The 23,284-nt window shown below is 39.2% G+C and overlaps 1 protein-coding gene across 15 annotated transcripts in view; it reads left to right on the top strand.

The window, feature by feature from the left end:
- MAP4 (microtubule associated protein 4) overlaps nt 1–23,284 on the top strand; it is a 176,087-nt gene that overhangs the window by 76,436 nt on the left and 76,367 nt on the right. For all 15 annotated transcript variants that reach the window (XM_060111181.1, XM_060111180.1, XM_060111179.1 and 12 more), the window contains one exon: nt 5,077–5,145. In XM_060111181.1, coding sequence (XP_059967164.1) covers nt 5,077–5,145 — 69 coding nt within the window. The remainder of the gene's footprint in view (nt 1–5,076; nt 5,146–23,284) is intronic.

The raw sequence follows: 23,284 nt of genomic DNA, 5'->3' as shown, positions 1-23,284 counted from the left end.
AATTTTAATTTAAAAAGTTTCTGTAACCAAAGGCTCCTAAGCATTAACTTGGTCCAGAGGAGATTTATCATCACAATTATCAATACTAGTAGTACCCAGTTGATCACAGTTTTTTTTTGACAAATTATTAACAACCATAAAAGTTGAATCTGATTGGAAATGTTTTTCTGATGAGATTATGGGGACTATTAATTTCCTTGATTAGACCATAAATCTGGATAACTATTTTTTGTTAGGATGGAAAGGTTTTAACAATATTTAGTCCTATTGTTTTTATAGATAATAATAGCCGAAAAACCTTATTCACTCAGCTAAGTATGTGGGAATGGAAGCTTTATTGTGGTAATATCTTTAAATCTTTGAGTTACATGCTAAGCATTCCATAACTCAGTATTATTAAACATTATGACCCCTTTGAATTCTGGAGAAGCAAAGAATTGAGAACTACCTAACCTGGAAAGGATTTGTTAGTCATTAGATAATTCACTTTGTTTAGGGGTTTGCTTTTGTTTCACAGATGTGTGATAGTTTCTTTCATCCCTAGAGGAAAATGACATATTTCTTTTTAAAAGTCTCCTATTTGCCGTATCAACATTGTTTCGCTGGGTGACATTTATTCTCTTTGAACATGATGCCTTTCTTTTTTGGTAGTAGTTTTCCTCAGTTATTTGGCAATACTTGAGATTCCCTGTGATAACATGACTTTTCTACCACACGCCTCTGGCAGGGGTGTGACAGTGCTGCCAGGTGTGGGGGGGGGCTCCCCCCCAACTCCTCTGGGTATCACCATGCACCCGTTGGCTTCCTCTTGTGCCAAAGCATTCAGTCTCTGTTCCCATCTTGGGTTTGGCACAAAGGTGACTATTGTGGGGTGAGGGAAGGAAAGCATGGGGGAAGTGGGGACTGACCTGACAGCTTTTAACTGAGTCCCATCATCGCTGCTGTCTCTAAGCCTAGAGTACCTTGGAGTCCTGTTTTCCTGTGCCTTCTTTGGGCTGGGGTTTCTCCTTAGTGTGGTCTATCTGCTTCACTTTCTTGGATATTCCTTGTAATTTCTGCTCCACTGGGGGGTACCCTTCTTGATTTCTAGATCTTTTATTACTTAATTTTTTTAGCAATCTTTCCTGCTGCTTCTAACTGCTTGTGATACTATGTTGAAGCTGGCCTGTGTGCTTCAGTTGGCTATCTATCCACTATTTAAGGGGCTCAGTTAAAACAGGACTTTACATCTGTGAAAGTCTTCCTTTTTATCCCCATCTCTATTTCCCTGCACTACATTCCTTAGCAGTTACCAGTGGTGTTTGGTATATTTTTTTCCCCACACCTTTTCTGATTATTTATGTGTGTTGTATGTCTTTTTGTGAACTACATACCTAAAATGGATTCCTTTTTTTAAAAAACATCTTTATTGGAGTATAATTTCTTTACAATATTGTCTTAGCTTCTGCTGTATAACAAAGTGAATCAGCTATATGCATACGTATATCCCCATAACCCCTCCCTCTTGCGTCTCCCTCCTACCCTCCTTATCCCACCCCTCTAGGTGGTTGCAAAACACGGGGCTCATCTCCCTGTGCTGTGCAGCTGCTTCCCACTAGCTATCTGTCTTACATTTGGTAGTGTATATATGTCATTGTTACTCTATCACTTTGCCCCAGCTTACCCTTCCCCCTCCCCGTGTCCTCAAGTCCATTATCTACCTCTGTGTCTTTATTCCTGTCCTGCCCCTAGGTTCATCAGAACCATTTTTTTTTTTTTAGATTCCATATATATGTGTTAGCATATGGTATGTGCTTTTCTCTTTTTGACTTACTTCACTCTGTATGACAGACTCTAGGTCCATCCACCTCACTACAAATAACTCAGTTTCATTTCTTTTTATGGCTGAGTAATATCCCATTGTATATATGTGCCACATCTTCTTTATCCATTCATCTGTTGATGGATACTTAGGTTGCTTCCATGTCCTGGCTATTGTAAATAGTGCTGCAATGAACATTGTGGTACATGACTCTTTGAATTATGGTTTTCTCAAGGGTATATGCCCAGTAGTGGGATTGCTGGGTCATATGGTAGTTCTATTTTTAGTTTTTTAAGGAATCTCCATACTGTTCTCCATAGTGGCTGTATCATTCCCACCAACAGTGCAAGAGGGTTACCTTTTCTCCACACCCTCTCCAGCACCTAAAATGGATTCTTGAGTTAAACTGGTATTTCAGAATTTGATAGACTGCCAGATTTTCTCATAAAAAAGTTGTTTACATTTATATTCCTCCAGTGGAGTATGAGATTACCCATTTTCCTACACCTTTGCCAACACAGGCTATTATCAAATTAAAAAAAAGATTTTATCACTCTCATGGCCAGAAGACGGAATCATTTTTGTAATTCGCATTTTCCTATAGTCTGCATTTTATTTATTTTTTTTGCAATTTGCATTTTCATCTGAGGCAGAGTTTTGAAAATATGCATTTTTTCTTGAGCTAGGAAGAATAAATTTTATAAGCTTACTGTCTGAGGGTAAAAGGGAATTTATTTAGGCCAAATATGTTCTAGCTCATATTTGTTCTATCTCTCTGGATAAGTAAAACAATATGTGAAGCCCTAGCATGGTGCATACTGGGTATTTAATAAAAGTCTGTTATCTTTCATTCCTTTATTTTCCTCTTCTTCTTCCAGTTAGTTGATATTTTCTTTCAGTCTGCCTTGTTCTTTTAGGTTGTTCTCTTTAGTTGTTCCTCTGTTACCTGAGATTACAGAATGAATGATCTTTTCAATGAGTTTATATGAAAGATGTCTGCTTTGGATTTGTGGGACCCAGAAGCTTGGACATTGTAGTTTGCTGTCTTCCAAAGTAAAATCTTGCATTTTATATTTTAATAGCATATGTTCTAGATTTTTACTTGTCTTATGAAAAATATGTCTGTGAGGTTTTTTTTTTTCTCCTAATCTTAGGGAACTAAGCATTATTTGACTTAGTTCCCTAATCTTTTTTAAAATTAATTAATTAATTTATTTATTTATTTTTGGCAGCATTGGGTCTTTGTTGCTGTGTGCAGGCTTTCTCTAGTTGCAGAGAGTGGGGGCTACTCTTCGTTGCAGTGCACAGGCTTCTCATTGTGGTGGCTTCTCTTGTTGCAGAGCATGGGCTCTAGGCACGCGGGCTTCAGTAGTTGTGGCTCGAGGGCTCTAGAAGCACAGGCTCAGCAGTTGTGGCGCACAGGCTTAGTTGCTCCGCGGCATGTGGGATCTTCCCTTACCAGAGCTCGAACCCGTGTCCCCTGCATTGGCAGGCGGATTCTTAACCACCATGCCACCAGGGAAATCCCTGTGAGGTTGTTAAGTAAGAGTGATTTGTAGGAACCTCTTGGGTTGGCAGGCTGACTGCAGACTAAGCAGGTTGCTGAAATGTTAGATATCGTCAGAGCCTTTCAGAAAAGGTTGTATGTCCTCAAATTGATCTATACAATCAGTGCAGTCAAGATCCCATCAGGATTTTTTTGTATAAATCAACAACTGATTCTAAAACTTACATGGAAAAGCAAAGACACTAAAATATAACCAAGACAATTTTGGAAAAGACCTAATTTGCAGGACTTGTGTGACATCATTTCAAGACTTTATACAAATACAGTAATCCAGACATTGTGGTACTGGCAAAATGTATAGATTTATAGGTCAGTGGAACAGGAGAGTCCAGAAACAGACCTACACGTAATATGGTCAGTTGATTTTCAAGAAAGGTGCAAAGGAATCAGTGGAGTAAAGGAACAATTAGATGTCAACGTACAAAAATATGAACATAGACCCATATCTTATACCACGTAAAAAATTTAACTCCAAATGTATCATAGACCTCAGTGGGAAACCTAAATGAAAACTATAAAACTTCTAGAGGAAAGCATAGGAGAAAATCCTGTGACCTTGGGTTAGGCAGAAATTTCTTAGATATCCCACCAAAAGCATGGAAGCATGAAGGAAAAAATGATAAATTAGACTTTATCAAAATCGAAAGCTTTTGCTGTTCAAAAGACAGTTAAGAAAACAAAAATACATTTCTTGGATGTATTTTCTTGGAAAATACGTTTATGGGAGAAAATATTTGCAAAACTCATCTGATAACGGTTGGTATTCAGAACAACAAACAGTCTTCAAAATTCAATAATAAGAAAATACACAACCCAATTAAAAAAATAGTCCAAAAAATTTGACTGTTCAATTCACCAAAGAAAATAAAAGAATGGCACGTAAACAGGTGAAAAGTTGCTCAACATCCTTAGTTATTAGGAAATAAGATACAACTATAGTCTATAAGGATACCTTAAAAAAAAAAAAAAAAAAAAGCCCTCTGCTTCCAGAGCTGCTGGTGACTTCCAGGTAATCCTCATGTACAGGAGCAGTGATGGTGCCCTGGACTTTCTACATGGGTTGTTGTTGTTGTTGTTGTTGTTTTAATATTTATTTATTTGGCTGTGTTGCAGCATGCGGGATCTTTCATTGCAGCGTGCGGGCTTCTCTCTAGTTGTGGCACTCAGGCTCCAGAGCTCATGGGCTCTCTAGTTGTGGCGCGTAGGCTTAGTTGTCCCACAGCCTGTGGGGTCCTGGTTCCCGGACCAGGGATTGAACTCGCATCCCCTGCATTGGAAGGTGGATTCTTTACCACTGGACCACCAGGGAAGTCCCACGTGGGGGTTGTTTTAAACGGCTCTGTGTCCTTGGACCATTTGGTTTGAATCACAGGTTCTAAACCTATGGTGCTTCATGATGGTTTTATTGAGTATAATAGTAACCTTTGACAATGTACAGAGCAGGAAAGACTTAGACTTGTTATTAGGAAAGCTTCTCCTGTAGTCGTGGTGCTTATCAGAGTTTGGATGCCATAGAAATCAATGACTCAGTTGTATTCTGTGTTTCTAGATTTCCTTTTATTGGATCTTTAAATTTTGGACAGATTTTATCTGCTTTAAGCTAATGCTATGAAGAGTGACAAAAATTCTACTAGTTAGACAGTAGTTGCGTCTGTTTTTCATTTTTCTATCTGTCACAGTGGGTAATTATTCTTTGTGGTCATTGCAGGTACTTCATCTTCTCAAGCAACAGTGCTTGCCAACGGTGACCACGGAATAGAAGGGAATGATGCCACTGGTAAGTGATTTCCAGGAGTCCCCAAATGTGTGGGTGAAACAGTCACAGTAAACACCTTGATCAGCTCCTTTGAGGAGGATTGTTAGTGGAAGCGTATGGATTATTTCTAAGGGTACTCTTGTTCTTGGTGGTTGTATTAACCCAGGGCATCTGCCCCATAACATTTCCAACAATGGAAAGAGAGAATTTCATTTGATATTCCTTGAATATCTTTTGTAGTTGTACCACATAGGCGCTGGATCAGTCTTAACAATATGCTTTTGTTGCAGAATGACCAAAAAATTGTTATTATAATGGAGTCCTTTGGCTGCTACAGTTCTTTGGGCAGGTCTCATCCCTGAATGCACACTGTACTCAGTTTGCTTTCCATGGCTCAATGTTAGGAAACTTGAGAGCTGGAAATTAAAAGTTCTTTCCTTTCTGTTGTGCCCTCAGTCTGTTTTTCCTTTATTTTCCCCTTAACTGTTACTTTTGAAATCTGTCTCTGATGCCTAGCCCATTACCAGGACTAGCACTGAGTTCCTGTGGGTTCCCCCAGTGTATCTGAAGTGAGGAAAATTCCTGAAGCAGTAGCAGCGTCCATAGGGATGTACAATACTATGTAAATCTTTGTTTAGGTAGCTGATATGAGAGCCATGTTGAATTTTAAAAAATAACTGCACTTAATAGCTTAAGTGCGCAATCAGGCTGACACTGTTGACCCAACTGAAAAGACTTTTAACTGGGCATAACGCTTGCTTCACATTACTGCAGGGAGGCAAGTGCTAGCCATGTCTGTGTTCCTCTTCTTGCACGCATACCTTAGCCTTGAGAAGCCTTTCCTTGAGCCACCATAGGATTTCTCGGTTTCTAAGGCTTCCAAAAAGCCTTCTGTTATCACTAGCGGTTATTCCAGGATTTACTCTTTATTCTGTGACCTTTAGAAATGTTGTATACATCTTTGTATGTTAGGTTTACTGATGACTAGGTTCTATTAGTTATGAATGATAGTTTTACCCAGTGACAATAAATCCTTATTAGCAACTCATTAATTAGGAACTCTTTACTTCAAAAGCTAGAAACAACCTGAAGTGCGACCTTATTTATCTTCCAGTTTTGTGAACTGAAATTTTTTTGTTTTTTTGATAATCTTAGTTCGTATGTAGTGTTGACTGTTTCTGTGTCTGCTTTGAAAGCAAAGGTCTATATAATTTTGGTTTTAAGAAAATGTTTGTAGAAATATCCCCATGATGAAAGGAGAAGAAGCTTGAACACAAACTTTTAAAAAATGAATAAATTCAGCTTTCTTTAATGAGGAGGCAGTGCTAGGGGAAGGAATGGCTTGAAGGGATTGATTTGGTTAGCCATTTGGAAGAATGAATGCCATTTTCATCCGGGAAGGAAATGACTACCACACTAGAGTAGGTTTCTTCTCCAGCAGGATGTCAGGTCTGACCAGAGGAGACTCAGACTTTATGTAGCAATTGTTTCCCACTGCCACAGCTTAACTGTGCAGGAAAAAAGAACAGGAAGAACATGCAGCCTGGCCCTTACTGTTTGAAGACTTCAGTTCTCTAGCTGCAAAAAAGAACCCAGCTGTTTATGAACTGCCCAGTGCCATTATGAGAGCAGGTCTTTCTGCTCTTGGACACCTCTCCACCATTGTGTAGAATATAGTTTGCACACCTGGGGAGATGTTGTGTTCTCAACCTGACCTCTTGACTATATTAAAGAAGGTGCTTTACTGAAAATATGCATGTTTCATTGGGGGTGGAAAGGAGTAGGGAGGGGGCCAAGAGTGCATGTTTTCAGAGCATGTTGTGACATCATTCTAATTTGGCCATCACTAACTGGAGCATGTAGCTCCATGCTCTTTTGGAAATTCCTACTTCTGCTTCCTTCAGAGTGTTAATCTGTAGTCCTAAGAGCAGACCCGCTCTGCTGACAGTGTATAAAGGGTTTATGAGCATCTTGCAATGTTGAACTTGCTGTTTACTAATGATCTGTGCTTTTCCACCCTTTCCTTCCCTTTCCTACTTCTTCCTCTCTTTCTATTTTTCTCCTCCTAGAAGCCTAGCGTGTCTCTCAACACTGGGGCTGCTGCAACACCAGACCAGTGATCTTTCCTAAGCACCGTTACACTTGTAAAACCTTCAGCATTTTGCAGAGCTTTGCTTTCCTTCCTGGACACGATATAGAAGAAGCTGAGGGTAGTTCTTCGGGGCCCATTTCTGCTGATGCCTGAGCAAACCACCTGCTTCCTTTTGTGCTCCGCAGGGCTTGATGGAACCTCGTTTCCCTTTGTGAGCACAAAGTACCAGATGAATTCTTTTTAATTTTAGTATTTTTATGAAGGTCATCTAATGTCTTTTATTTCTTGTTCTCTTTTAAAACTCATTTTTTAATTTAATTCAGTCTCACATTTTTCTTTTCTTTAAACATTTTTAGTTGGCCTTTTTTTTTTTTTTTTTTTTTTTTTTTTTTTTTTTTTTTTTTTTTTTTTTGCTGTACGCGGGCCTCTCACTGCTGCGGCCTCTCCCGTTGCGGAGCACAGGCTCCGGACACACAGGCTCCGCGGCCATGGCTCGCGGGCCCAGCCGCTCCGCGGCATGTGGGATCCTCCGGGATCGGGGCACGAACCCGTGTCCCCTGCATCGGCAGGCGGACTCTCAACCACTGCGCCACCAGGGAGGCCCCTTAGTTGGCCTTTTTCATTTGGTTTTCAGATCTTCAACCTGAATCAGGGTAATGTAGCAGCAAATGAGAAGGTGTGCTTTCATAAAGGGATCGAGGCCACCAGCACTGCCGTGAACCTCCCTTCTTCTCTCCCTCCTCCCTCCCTCTGTGAGCTCGCTTTTAGGGTAGATTCATCTTTCAGGCTACCTATGTTTCTCTCTACCTTACTAACATCTGAATAATTATAGCTATTTTAATTTAAAGTTCTCTAATTTAGAGTAGTTCTGATTAAACTTTGAAAAATATTTCCTGAAATGAAATCATCCTTTGTTATTTGCAAGTTGGGCTGAAATTGTTTCTATTACGAAATTATGATCTATTTGTCCAGGCTTAGATTCTCCTGAAAATTTGACAGCCTTATTATTGTGTGTGGAATTTCATATCCCAACTTTCTTAACATGATCATGAACTATCAAGATAATAATTGGGAAGTTAAGGAAAATGGAATCCTGTATTGTTAGAATACTGGGATGTTGATACAGATAGAAAGTAACTTTTTCTGTAGCAACCTGAGAATGAAGTTAAATTGCAACACATTGAAGAACTACAACCAATTATTAGGTTTCTAATGAAATGATTATCTGACTGGACTCCAGCTCTGTTCAGTGTTAGCCTCCCTATGAACTGTGGAGGTGCCTTTGTACACCCTGAGGTGGGATTGGTGGGTCACATATAAATACCTGTGTGTCAAGTCCTTTACCACGAACCTTAGGATTTACTTTCACACATTCTGAGGATTGTCCCAGCAGGACTTTCTTTTTCTCATTCCTCATTTTCCCAAACTAAAAGCTAAAAAAATCTGAAACCATCTGGGACAAATACTGTGGAACTTTTCAAATGATAAGCTTTGATCGGATTTTTAGAAATAGAATATAAAACATGGGCCATGTTTTGAAATTGTAGAGGAGTTCTGGTTTAAGATCTGGAATGTGAGATACTCTTTAAAATTTTCTATCCTCTTACTGACTATGCAGGTTTGTATAATCACTAAGCTACTGATTATTTCAGATTAAATATTTGGCACCATGTTCTGAGGAAGATTTGAGATGTACATTGTTTTAGGTCCCCTGATACAAAACTACTTTGGGGATGGGAAAGTTAGAATATTATGAAAGTTTAAACCAAGACCCTGCAATGACTTCTGGAATTTAGGAAGCATTCCCTCCTGTGGTCCTGTGGCTTGTTCGTCTGCCAGGAATTCCTTCTGTGGGTTCTGGAGAGAAGACGCTAAGGGAGGCACATTTTAGAGGGAAGTGCTTATGCTAACATTCTAAGCAGTTGGTAAATATGAAAACTCTTAGCAAAGGAGAAAAATATGAAAAATACCATAGGAGAGCGCACCATCAAATAAAACATAGCTCTTTTCATTTGGCATGTAGTTGTTTCATATTTTTTTGTGACTTTTTTTCCCTAGCCAAGGAACTTTTCACAACTGTTAGTGCTAACTTTAAAAAATCATGCTTGACATCCTTCCATCACTTCTAACTAATCTCTGCAGTTTGTCTAGGTGACAGGTGGGTAGAAAAGCCTGGGTGTGACCCCTGTGGTATAGCTGTGGTCAGAAACATACACTCACACTTCATTATTGACATTGATTTATTCCACTTTAATTTCCATTTTGTCATGTTTATTTCTCTTTGAAATTTGTTTTTTTCCAAATGTTTCTCTTTGAGTTTATGGAATTGTTGAACATTTCTACTATCAGCCAGCTAAAATTTAGTGTATATTGTTAGCTCTGTTTCACTTGGATGTTTCATTTTGAAGGAAATAAATGGAACGTTTCACATACAGCTTCATATGAAGTAGCCAGTCCTGCAATGAAACGCTGTATTGCCATCATGGTCACACCCAGTGGCCCAGGATCTCACTGGTGAGGTAGCCAAGACCTGTCAGGGTTGCTCTATTGAAATGTGTTGTTTCTTATGTGCAATCTCTCTCTTTCTCTTTCTCTCTCTCTCTCTCTTGTTTTTTTCCTTCTTTGGCCCAGTGTTGAAGATGTAGAACTTTGTTTTTAAATAATATTTTTATAACTTTATTCACTCACCTAAGTTTGTATTTTTTGTGACTTTAGATTTCAACAGTTTTGTATATTGGGACATTTTAATGTGATCATTGTGCTAAATAAATTACACTAATAAACATCTTACACCAACACCGTATGGACTGGATTTTGGTTGGGGTCTTAATTATTGAAGTATAATGTGGCCAGAACATGAGTTTTGTAATTAAAGACCCTTGAGACATGAGCTCTTGGTCTGACAAAGCTTCTAATCCGATTCATAGTAATTCCATAATTATATGGGCTTTTTACTTTTTGCCAGGCACCTTCACTTACGTTGTCATTTTGGATTATCAGAGTGAACTCCCTTTTATCCGGAATCTATAAGAGTTAAGAAGCCCAAATGACTATTTGATATTTTATAGCATCTGATGAGAAAGACAGTTGGCAGAGTAGCAATAAGAAGTTATTCCAAAAGACAGTTTCCATGGTGTATCAATTACTGTTAGATACTTTCTAACACTATACTTATGTTTTGTTTAGTCCAATTAAAATTCACATTCACAGTCTTCCTAAAATGCCTTTTGAATTAATATATAAAACGTGTTACATTCAATAACATTTTAATTTTGTAACCTTATTGTTTGATAATCTAGTAGGCTGTATCTGGGAAAAATTCAATGGAATGCCCAATTTCCTAGCCATTGTGGGTTAGTGTGTCTTTACAGTAGATAGATTTGCAAACGCAGTATGTTGACTGAATTAAGACGTTAAAAGACTGAATACCTAAGGTAATTTGCATGGCATAAAGAACTTTTTTAGCTTGGCAAACATTTCTTTTTATTAAGAAAGCTCAATTTAATGTTCTTAGGTTTCTTTGCATTAAGAGAGCTCAATAATCTGTTCTTAGGTTTGAAGCACAATAATTTAAGTACTGTAAAGAATAATTCTCAATCTTGACTAACCTTATAGGTACCCTAGGATTAAACTTTTGGTGATGGGAACAACTGTTGGGTTTTATTAGTGTATTCATTTTGATGAAAGTGAGATGAAACCCGGCTTCAGGTGGATTCTTCCTCCTTGTTGGCCTGGTAATATGGTGGGGCTGGGAGACTAGAGAGGGTTCTGGACAAAGACACAGGACTGGTGGGGCAGGAACAGAGTGTTAGTTTTATTTCTAAGTCATGCGTAAAACTGGATTATCCTCCACTTTATTTTGATGCTGTTTTCATTACAATGAGGGCTTAACAAGACTTAACCACAAATAAACATCTCTGCTGCCATGGAGCCAAATTACTGTTATTTACACTGGGGCTAGATGCAGTACACTAAGTGCTCCACAAATGGCAGTGTTACTGGTGGTTTCCATTGTGATCAGAGTCATGGCTTTTTATTGCGATAACTCTTCTGAATGGGATGTGTTATCATTCCCTCAGGTCAGCACAGCAGTGAAACAGTAAAACTGCTTTGTTAGAATGTCATGACACAGAAAGTATCCTAGGTGTTTCATCCCTGTCACTTGTATCATCAGATGGAATGCAAAGGATTTTGTATTAGATAAAATTTAAGTCATCAAAAATGTGAAATCTTAACAGAAAAATCTGTAATGTTAGAGTTTCTGAAGAGCTATTGTAACCAACCCATATGCTGGCATTATAGCTCATAAATGAAGCCTGAACATAAAGCTGCACACTGTGTTCCTAGATGTAGACACAGCAAGGCAGCCATTCCCACTGCCCCTCCTCAAATCCTGAAAACAAAGCTTTAGGTTTTTTTTTTCCTTTCTTTTTTCAGATATGCGTTGCATTTTGGAAACACACCAGTAAAATACCAACATCTAATGTTTCTTAAAGTTTTTCTTTTTTGGTTTATTGTTTTCTGGTAAAAATATAAAACTTCTCAGAAAAATCCACATGTACCCATTAACACACATGTTATATTTACTTCTAGGGCGTTTAGGACTCCCTTGAAACCAGCTCAGGGACTGAGCTTAAGAACCTTCATCTAAGCAAAGCATTTAATTATACTGTGAGCCATTCGATTTCTATTTCTGTTGGAGTTTTGTGTTAAATGAAACAAAATAGCTTCTTCCTGAGCTTTGAGTGAGTCCATAATTCTGAAATACTTTTTAAACTGTTACCTCGTTTATATAATTTGCTTCTCTTTGTGGAATGATACTCTACCCTATGTCAAAAGGCATTTGTAAGTATGTAAAAGGCATTTGTAAAATACTTTATTTGTAATTCGGTAAGTAATATATGAATACATTCTCCTTTCTCAGAAAAACTAAAGCATTGTAGATAGAGCCACACTCTATCAGAGTCCAGAAGATTTTTACTCATAGAACTAACATTCACACACAACTACTATAAGTTGATCTTGTATTTTTACCTGAATCTAGACATGAACAGATTCTTCTGTCTGATACATCTCATTAGTAATAAGGGTAACTGTCATTTGTATAACACATTAGAGTTTGTAAAGTGCTTTTGAATGGATAACAGTATCCATTTTTCATTTGAAGAGGTTGAACTTAGGTTAGTAAGAGAGCTCCAGGCTGTACCCAGTCTGGGAAGAAGTGCTGTGCTCTTTCTACCACAGTGTCATGTCTCAGTGGATCTTCTTAAGTGCTAACTAATCATCAGAAAGGTAGTTGGAAGGAACGGAAGTTTGAAGGCCTATTTAAAGCCTTTCTTAGGCACTATCTTCTGGGAGAAAATCTAGGCTGAGGCAAGGGTTTTGCATGTAGGTAGTTTATTTTGAGAAGTGATCTCAGGAAACAAGAGTGGGAGACTGCAAAAAGTGAAAACGGAAAGATGAAAAACCAATACAGTAAAGTATTACTAACTTAGTCACTGCTGTGGACAAAGACAGCTTAGTCCTGTTGGATGGGATTTAAAGGGTGAGAGGCGGGGGGCACAAGTGGTGTCCAATTAACCAAGAGGTTAATTCAACAAAAGATTTGTCTGCCTGTACTTTATCATGGAATATGAGATCTTTGATTTCTATACTGGGAAATTTGACTCAACTCCATCTATCATGGAACTAATTTCCAAGCCTAATTGTTAGAAACTGTGTAACTAACCACAATTTTAGTTTTGGAATTTTCCATCCTAATGTTTTCTTTATGAATCAGTTTCAGTAATTTCTATCTTTCTAGAATGTCCATTTCAATTAGGTTATGTATTTTGTTGACATACCATAGTTCTTGGTGTTCCTTTAGAAACCTTTTTATTTCTGTAACATTGGCGTTGATGTCTTCTCTTTTATTCCTGAATTGAGTAATTTGAGTCATCTCTCTTTTTCTTGATTGGTCTAGCTAAAGATTTGTCAGTTTCATTGAGCTTTTCAAAGAGTCAACTTTGGTTTTCTCTGTTTTTCTCTTTTTTATTTCATTTCTCTATTTCATTTATTTCCTCTCCAATCTGTGTTATTTCTTTCCTTCTGCTTGCTTTGGGTTTGGTTTGCTCTTCTTTTTCTAATTTTTTAAGGTGGAAGGTTATGTTGTTGACTTGAGATTTTTTTTTTTCCTTCCCTGTTATTGTAGGTATTTACAGGTATAAATTTCCCTCTGAGCAGTGCTTTAGCTGCATCTCATAAGTTTTGGTTTTCCTAAGTGTTGTGTTTTCACTTTCATTCATCTCAAAGTATTTTCTAATATCCTTTGTGATTTCTTTGACCTATTGGTGATTTAGGAGGGTGTTGTTAATTTCCACATATTTAGGAATTTCCCAAATTACTTACTGTTGTCATCTCCTAATTTCATTTCATGGGGTTGGAGAACTTTGTGTAATTTCAATCCTTTTGAATATATTCAGGCTTGTTTTATTGCCTAACATATGGTCTGTCCTAGAGAATGTTCCATGTGTATGTATGTTCTTCTGTTGTTGGGTGGAGTGTTCTATAAATGTCTGGTAGGTCTGCTTGGTTTATAATATTGTTCAGGTCTTCTGTTTCTTGTTGGTATTCTTCCTAGTTGTTCTATCCAGTATTAAAAGTGGTGCACTGAAGTCTTCAACAACAATCATTGATGAATTATCTATTTCTCAATTTTGTTAGTTTTTGCTTCATATATTTTAGGGCTCCCATCGTAATGTTTTAAGGAGAAATTTGAATAATACTAATTTTTATATGCTTTTTACATTGTTCAAGGATTAATGCCTTGTGAAAAATTCTGGGGTGTGGATAAGAGGATGTATACAAATGATTATTCCAACTATGAGCTTCCAGCAACAGTAGGGAAATATCAGTCACTGGTAGAAGATTCAAAGTGCTTTTTCAGGATGCTCATCATTGCTAATTATCACAACTCAAAACTACAGTGAGGTTACCACCTCCCATTGGTCAGAATGGCCATCGATGAAAAGTCAAAAAATAACAAATGCCGGAGAGGGAGGGTATGGGGGAAAAGGGAACCTTCCTACACTGTTGGTGGGAATGTAAGTTGCAGCCACTATGGAAAACAGTATGGAGGTTCCTTAAAAAACTAAAAATAGAGTTGCCATATGATCCAGCAGTCCCACTCCTGGGCATGTATCCAGACAAAACTGTAATCCAAAAAGATACATGCACCCCTGTGTTTATAGCAGCACTGTTTACAATAGCCAAGACATGGAAACAACCTAAATGTCCATTGACAGATGAATGGATAAAGATGTGGTACATATATACAATGGAATATTACTGAGCCATAAAAAAGAACGAAATCATGCCATTTGCAGCAACATGGATGGACCTAGAGATGATCATAGTAAGTGAAGTAAGTCAGAAAGAGAAAGACAAATACCATATGATCTCATTTATATGTGGAATCTAAAATATCACACAAATGAACTTACCTATGAAATAGAAACAGACTCACAGACATAGAGAACAGACTATGGTTGCCAAGGGGGGGGGGGGCGGGGGAAGGGATGGATTGGGAGTTTGGGATTAGCAGATGCAAACTATTATATATGAACAGACTATGGTTGCCAAGGGGGGAGGCGGGGGGAAGGGATGGATTGGGAGTTTGGGATTAGCAGATGCAAACTATTATATATAGAATGGTTAAACAACAAGGTCCTACTGTATAGCACAGGGAACTATATTCAATATCCTATAATGAACCATTATGGAAAAGAAAAAAAGTGCTTTTTCAAAGGATTTTTTCCCTTAAAATATCAACTACCTTTTTTTGTAGAAATAGAAAAATCTGTCCTAAAACTCATGGAATCTCAAAGGATCCTGAATAGTCAAAGCAATCTTGAAAAAGATAAAGTTAGAGCTCTCAGTCTTCCTGATTTCAGAATTTACAAAATGCTACAGTAATTAAAACAGTGGTGATACTGGCATAACGACAGACATATAGTCTAAGGAATAGAACAGGGAGCCCAGAAATAAACCCTTGTATATATGGTCAAATGATTTTAGACGAAGGCGCTAAGACCGTCCAGTGGGGAAAAGGTAGTCTTGGTGTTGGGATGAAGGTGGATCCTTACTTTACACCGTATACAAAAATTAACTCAAAATGGATCAAGGACCTAAATGTAAGTGCTAAAACTGTAAAACTCTTAGAAGACAACATAGGGCAAAATCTTCATGAAATTAGATTCGGCAATGATTTGTTGGATGTGACACCAAAAGCACAGGCAAGAAAAGTAAAAATAGATAAATTGGACTCCACCAAAGTTAAAAACTTTTGTGCATCAAAAGACACTATCCATAGAGTAAAAAGGCAACTCATGGAATGGGAAAAGATATTTACAAAACATACATCTGACAAGGGGTTAATATCCAGAATATATAAAGCACTCCTACATTTCAACCACATGAAAACAACTTGATTTAAAAAGAGCAAGGGACTTCAATAGATACTTCTCCAAAGAAGATATATAAGCCAATAAGCACATGAAAAGATGCTTAACATCACTAATCATTAGGAAAATGCAAATCAAAAGCACAATGAGATACCACTTCACACCCATTAGGATCTAGGCTATTATTTTAAAGCAAACAAACAGAAAATAACAAGTATTGGTGAGGATGTGGAAAAGTTGGAACTCTTGCGCACTGCTGGTAGGAATGTAAAATGGTGCAACCATTATAGGAAACAGTATGGGAGGTCCTCAAAAAATTAAAAATAGAATTACTGTATGATCCAGCAGTCCCACTTTTGGATATGTACCCAAATGAAAGCAGGGGCTTTGTACAACCTTGTTTATAGCAGCATTATTCACAATAGTCAAAAGGTGGAAGCAACCTAAGTTATATATACATACAATGGAGTGTTATTCAGCCTTAAAAAGGAAGGAAATTCCAACATGTGCTCCAACCTGGATGAGCCTTGAAGACATTATGCTAAGTGAAATAAGCCAGTCACAAAAGGACAAATGCTGATGCCACTTAATATGATTCCATTTATATGAGGTACTGCCTATAAGTAATCAAATTCATAGAGACAGAAAGTAGAATGGTGGTTGACAGGAATTGGAGGGGGGGAATGGGAAGTTATTTTTCAATGGGTACAGAGTTTCAGTTTTGCAAGATGAAAAAAAAGTTCTGGAGATGGATGGCCGTGATGTTTGCCTAACAGTGTGAATGTACCTAATGCCACTGAACTGCACGTTTAAAATGGTAGACATAAATAAATAAAGCTAGCTCATTTAAAATAAAAGGTGACTTTCAAATTAACCATCGTGTACGTACAGACCTCTTTAGAATTAAAGTGTTGCTTTATATGTTAGCTGCCTTGTGGGTTTGTTCTAATTTTTCCAGTTGCAGGGAGAAATGCACAAATTTATAAACATTACTTAAATGCTAACCAGAGTTTAAAGGAACATTTTGTAAGAACATATGTAATATTAGCTAAATTCCGTGAGGAGGTTGGATGAGAACTAAGAAAATTTGAAATTAGAGCTTGAAATCTCCATTTAGATGTAGAGTTGGCATCTCAAATTTGAGGTGTCCTAAACTGTACTTCTGATCCCACCCCTGCAACTAAAACAAACAAAAAAACTAAAACCTCCAGCTCTTTAAATAGAAATAGAATGTTCTTCTAGTTGCTCAGGCTGAATGTTTGCCTTCCCCTATCTTGCATCCCGCATCTGTTTTGTCAGAAAAATGGATCTGGAACCTGACCACTCCTCACCAACCTCCTGCTCGTCTCTGATTTGAGCCACCAGCTCTCACTGTGACTATTGCAGTAACCTCCCAAATTAGTCTCCCTCCTTGCATTCATTTGCTCCTTATAGTATATTCTCAAAAGCACCCAGAGTGGTCCTGCACATAGATCATGTTATTCTTTTGCTCAGAGTCTTCCAGTAGTTTCCTATTTCAGAGTAAAAGCCAAAGTCCTTACCAGATACCATAAGGCCATGGGACAGGTGACCCCTGTCACCCCTCTGACCCCGTCTCCTGATTTTCCCCTTTGCTAACTTTGCTTCACTGGTGTTCTCACCACTGTTCCTGGACAAGCCAGGTGGGCCCCTGCCTTGGGCTCTGAGCACTAGCTGTTTTCTCTGTCTGGAATACTCTTCCCTCATATATACTCATAGTTCGCTCTCCACCTTCTCAGCGAGGTCTTTTCTATCTTACCTAAAATTGTACCCCTTCCAGTTTTCTCCCCTACTTCTCTGCTTTAATTTTTCTCCATGGCACCTGTCGCTTTATTATTTGTACACATTAATTATTTATATTGTTTATTGTCTGACTTTCCCCACTAGAAGATAAATGTTATGAGACGGTGGGGCTTTTGTTTTGGTCACTGCTGTGGCCCAGCACCTAGACCAGTGTCTGGCATAGAGTAGGTGCACAGTAGCTATTGAATGAATAATCTTGTTGAATGTGTTTTTTTAAAAAAAAAAAAAGTGGAGGAAAGAAATGTGGTTCTAAGGAAGGAGTCTGTTCTAAACTGGCAGTGTTATGTCTCCTAAGATGGAAGTTAGGTAGGCGAAAGGCTGGGAGGAGGCACTGATGGGAGCAGAGAGGGGAGCTCTGGGGGAGGAGCCACGGCAGAGCCCCTCTAGCAGTGAAGGAGGGGATTTCTGGGTCATTCTAAAGCATATCAAGACTTTGGCCCAGGGCCTCCCTGGTGGCTTAGTGGTTGAGAATCCGCCTGCCAATGCAGGGGACACGAGTTCGATCCCTGTTCCGGGAAGATCCCACATGCCGCGGAGCAACTAAGCCCGTGCACCACAACTACTGAGCTTGTGCTCTAGAGCCCGCGAGCCACAACTACTGAGCCTGTGTGCCACAACTACTGAAGCCCGTGCGCCTAGAGCCTGTGCTCTGCAACAAGAGAAGCCTCCACAATGAGAAGCCCGCGCACCGCAACAAAGAGTAGCCCCCGCTCGCCATAACTAGAGAAAGCCCGTGCGCAGCAACAAAGACCCAATGCAGCCAAAAATAAAACAAACAAATAAATAAGTAAATAAATTTATTTTTTAAAAAAAAGACTTTGGCCCATAGATCCCTTGCTGTGTTTCTGTAGCATTTAAGAGACGTGGCAGGGAATTTTACATTTGTCCTTGAAACAGACATATCCTTTCCCCTCTCCCGTGGCAGAGCCTGAGCATGTGCCATTCAGCCCATTTGCTCTGATGTTACTCTCGTATCCCTGACAATGTTAAGTCTGTTATGGTTTTCCATCTCCCTCTTTACCTAATACATTTTCATGGCTATAACATTGTCACTGAGGTAAAAAAAAAAAAAAAAAAAAACAACTTTTTAAAGCAATAAAGACTTGCGCTATGATCTTTCTGCGCTATTGAGAAAATTACAAACTTTTGTCCTAGACCATAACAGCTGTTTTGTTTAACGTTGAAGAGGAGTGGGCCACCTTGCTGTCTTGTGTATAAACAGATTATCTAGCTTACATTTTTGTATATTGTGAAGTTGCCTGAGCAGTTTGATTATGTTTTCTTCCTTTCTCTTCACCAGCATTTTTCTCTGAGTAGGTGGTTCTTTCTGTTTGTTTCAGGCCTCATGTAGGCAAAGAACGTTAAGAGCAAGGTCAGATATAATTGCAATAATTTTTTTTTTTTTTTTTTTTTTTTTTTTTCCTTTTTGCGGTATGTGGGCCTCTCACTGTTGTGGCCTCTCCCGTTGCGGAGCACAGGCTCCGGATGCGCAGGCCCAGCGGCCATGGCTCACGGGCCCAGCCGCTCCGCGGCATATGGGATCCTCCCAGACCGGGGCACGAACCCGTATCCCCTGCATCGGCAGGCGGACTCTTAACCACTTGCGCCACCAGGGAGGCCCAATTGCAATAATTTTTGACAGGTTATTGGTACATGTCTTTCTGGAAATAAATCCCCTTAGTGGTTTGTTTAAATTTGAGAAAGCTGTGTAAAGAACAGGCCTAGATCTACCACCTGCTAGCTTTGGTCTCTTAGGCAAGTTATTTGCCCTCTTTAAGCCCAAAGTTCTTCCTCTATAAAATGAGAACGAGTAATAAAAGAATTGTTTGTGTTAAGGGACAGAAAATATTTTCAGTGCTTTGTAACCTGGTTGAAGGGGTTAATAAATGTAAAATGATATTGGGATAATGATTAATGTCCACATAGAAAGTTCTTACGGGTTCAACCTAGTATATAGTTCTGCCAGTAAATCATTCTTTGGCCGTCAGCCCCTTTTCCTATTTAAATGAGTGTATAACAGTATTTTAATTGGATGTAACTAGAGCGCGTTTGGTGTCCTTTGTCTTTGGAGATTCTCTATTTCTAGAGGACAGAATTGAAGGCGAAACTTTAAAGGATTCCAGGCAAACTGAAGGAAGAGCCTTTGTTTTGTTCCTTGTGAGAAAATTAATTTAGGACTTTGTTACTGCAAAAACCTGGGACAGCTGATCCTCCAGTGGGGATTACAACAACTTGAAATGAGCTGAGAAGATGCAAAGATGTGTAAATTACAAATTTAAGTATTGACATTAGACTTCTTAGAGGTCTTCACTGAAGAGTTCTGCTCTCTGTTTAGTAAAAGTTAATATTTCTGGTCTTTGCTTTTCCGTGTAAAATAAAGAGCTAGTCTGCTGTTGCAGCTGCTGTAGTTGTTGGTCGTGAGCAGCAAAGATGCAGTGTGTTCTCTCATGCACACGATAGCCTTTTAACTAGAGCTTAGCATGTGCCCTATGATTTATTTTCTTTGCATTAAACGTCGCTCATTCTTTCCCCCATTTTTTCCTATAATGTGGATTTAAGTCATCTCACGGGTTGGTTATTTATTTATTTATTTATTATTGAGGTATAATTGACATAAAACACTATTAGTTTCAGGTGTACAACATAATGATTTGGTATTTGTACATGTTGTGAAATGATCACTACAAAAAGTCTAGTTAATATCCATCACCACACTTAGTTACAAAGTTTTTTTTTTTCCCCTTGTGATGAGAACTTTTTACTCTTTTAGCCCTCTTGCTGATTTAATTCTCAGTATCTGTATCAATCAGGGCCTAGTCAGGAGACAGAAACCACACAGTAGTTTGAACAGGGAATTAACTACTGAGGGGTAGAGAGAACTCTAAAGAATCCAAGAATGGCAGGGGAGCAGTTACTACCTAGGGGAGCAGTTACTACCCCAGGACTGAGGCAGAGTACAAAGGAAAGAAAAATTTGGAAGAATACCCTCCTCCTCCAAAGCCAGCTTCTTATCTTGGATATCTTCACTGGATGTTTGCTGAGGAGATGTAGACCAAGGCTGGCAAACAGGAAACCGTACATGGAGGTGCTGCTGAATCACCAGGAAGCCAGCTTCGGGCAGTGGCAGAACTTGCCTGAGAAGATGCTCACAGGGGTGCCCACTAAAACATGTTGGGATGAGTACCATTGGGTGTTCTGCATACCAGCAGAGCACCACAGGAGCAAGAAGATGGAAAAGCACGCTGGAAGCAGGAAGAGAAGCCCCTGCCTCCATCACCTTCTAGTAACCTTAGTATCATGCCCACTGGCAAAGGAGAAACGTTTACAGGGTCCAGCTCCATTATCACAAGCAGGGTAGTGAAGGGGCAATTTGGAGCTGAGAAGCAATAAATTGATAACTGGCACAATCTACCCCTTTGGCTACTTAGCATCCATATGTACTTGTCTACATATGTTTGAGCTTTCACATATCAACAGAACAACTCTTTTGTTTGCATCTAACAAGATATAGCTGTCTCTCATATGATGAAGCAGCTTTCATCCTTTCCCCAAAATGAGATGCTCAGTACCAGTAGTCATGGTATTCATTGCTGGATATATTAATCACTCCTCAAATCACAGTTCCACTGAATATTCTTTTGTCAAGAGACTGATTGAAAAGTTAACCTTTGACAACTTATAATAATGGGAAGAAGGAAGAAAAGAAGAAAATGGTTAGAATGTACAAATAAACAGAATATAACAAAGAGAAAATATACAAAGCCATCAGAGTTCTCATTTCTGTAATTAGTCACGAGACCAGAATTGACATCTGTGAGTTCTTTCTTCAGCTACCCATTTTATGTTTCCCTTTGCCCTCAGCCAGAACCTCAGCTGGTAGAAATTCTTTACCTGGTGAAATGATCCAGAATTTCAAATTTTCATTTCTTCAGTAGTCTGGCCCTTTTTTTAGTTGCCCTAGTTTTCCATGAACCTTTATTATTGGCATGGAAGTATTAAGAGGTACCTCAGAGAATCCCTTGGGTTCCAGACATAGTCCTCCTTGCTTTTATTGTGTTGCAGCAACCCAGTTTTCCCTTGATAATGAGGCTCAATCATTCCAGCCAGTAAAGTAACCCTCTTTTTTCTGCCTGTTGGTTCAGTGGAATAAGGAGTCCCAAATGGCCATGTAGGAGTCTCATTTTCTAATGTGGTTGAACCGTTATATATGCTGGTAGGTATATTTCCTCCTTGGGGACTAAGACCTTCAAACTAACAGAACTCAAAGTTGCCAGGAGTTGAAGTGAAAATTCGATGAGTGGGTTATTGGATACAGTACTATTCCTCTTGATTCTCAGACCCGCATATTATGGCTGTTGGGGAGACAGCACTCTATAAGGGTCTCTGATGCAAAGCATTACCCCATTCTTTTAGGGTGTTGTCTCCCAGCTGAAACTGTAACTGAGTCTTCAGTAGGTGATTATTCTATCTTTTAGTTAGGCCAGCCGTCCTGGGTGATGGGGTGTGACAATACCAGTTAATTCCATGGGCTTGAGTCCTTTTTTTTTTTCAATTTGTTGTGAAATGACTTTATTGATTGAAAGCAGTGCTGTGTGAAATGTTCTGATGGTGGATCAGGCATTTTATGAGCACTGGCAGAAGCAAGGTAGGCAGAGAAGGCAAATCTATATCCAGAATACATGTCTAGTCCACTGAGGACAAATCTCTGCCCCTCCCTAACTGCTCCCACAGTCCCCCCCATGATATAAGTTTAGTGTAATCAACTAGCTGGTCTCCCTGGGAATGGTACCCTATAGGAGGCTGAGTTTGGGTCTGTGCTATTGGCAGATTAGACACACCTGGCAGTAACTTTAGCCAGGTCAGCCTGGTTTAGGGGAAGTCCATGTTGTTGATCCAATACATAGCCTCTCTCCCTACCATTGAGGAAGCACTGGTGGCTGGGGCAAGAGGCTGACTGATATCCATAGAGCATGTTATTCTGTCAACCTGGTTATTAAAGGCTTCCTTTACAATGAGTGCCCTTTAATGATTAGTCACTTGGGGCACAAATATGTTAGTATAAACAATGTAAATCTGTGCTCTGACCATCTCTCACTGCAGGCAGAGGGGCAACCAGATGTGCTGCTCAAAGTTCCACCCGCTTGGAGGATTTTCTCTCTACACTGTCCTTCAGGGTTACCTTTAAGCGGGGCTGTAGTGCTGCATCTGTACCAGCATATTGTGCAGATCCATGTGTAAACCAGACTTCCCCATTCAGCTGGTCATATGGAACTCTTAGGAGGCTCTTGGTGTGGAGGGGGCTTTGCAACAGGAGTCAGAGTTGAGGGAGGCTGAGCCACCTGCTTAGGTAACTTACTCATATCTTTGGACCTGCTTGAATTTGGTCTCTTACATGTTTCCTCCTGATGATGGGTTGGTACTGCACATGCCCACCATTATGGTTGCATGAGTTAGACAACATCTAGTTCATGATGAGTAGCTCATGGTCGTGTGATCACATTATGCCCCATGGTTAGGCATTTAGTCTCTAGCAAGGCCCAATAGCAAGCATGAAGCTATTTTTTTTTTAAAGGTGAATAGTTGTCTGCAGAATATAGATTTTCTCCCAAAATGTAGAGGTTTGGGCTCTCGAATTCTGTTATTTTTGCTTGCTAGACGCCCCATTCAGCATCCCTATTTGCCATGGACACTTCAACTGTCATTGGACCTACCGGATCATATATTTGCTGTGTCCTACTAATCAGACCCAATTAGCATAATGCCAATATATAGTGGGCCTGTGTGATATTTTTTGTTCAGCATCACT

Source organism: Mesoplodon densirostris, chromosome 10 (genome assembly GCF_025265405.1).
Source record: "Mesoplodon densirostris isolate mMesDen1 chromosome 10, mMesDen1 primary haplotype, whole genome shotgun sequence".
NCBI lineage: Eukaryota > Metazoa > Chordata > Mammalia > Artiodactyla > Ziphiidae > Mesoplodon > Mesoplodon densirostris.
Note: the sequence above shows the minus strand (reverse complement) of the source record. Positions and strands in the feature narration are given on the sequence as shown.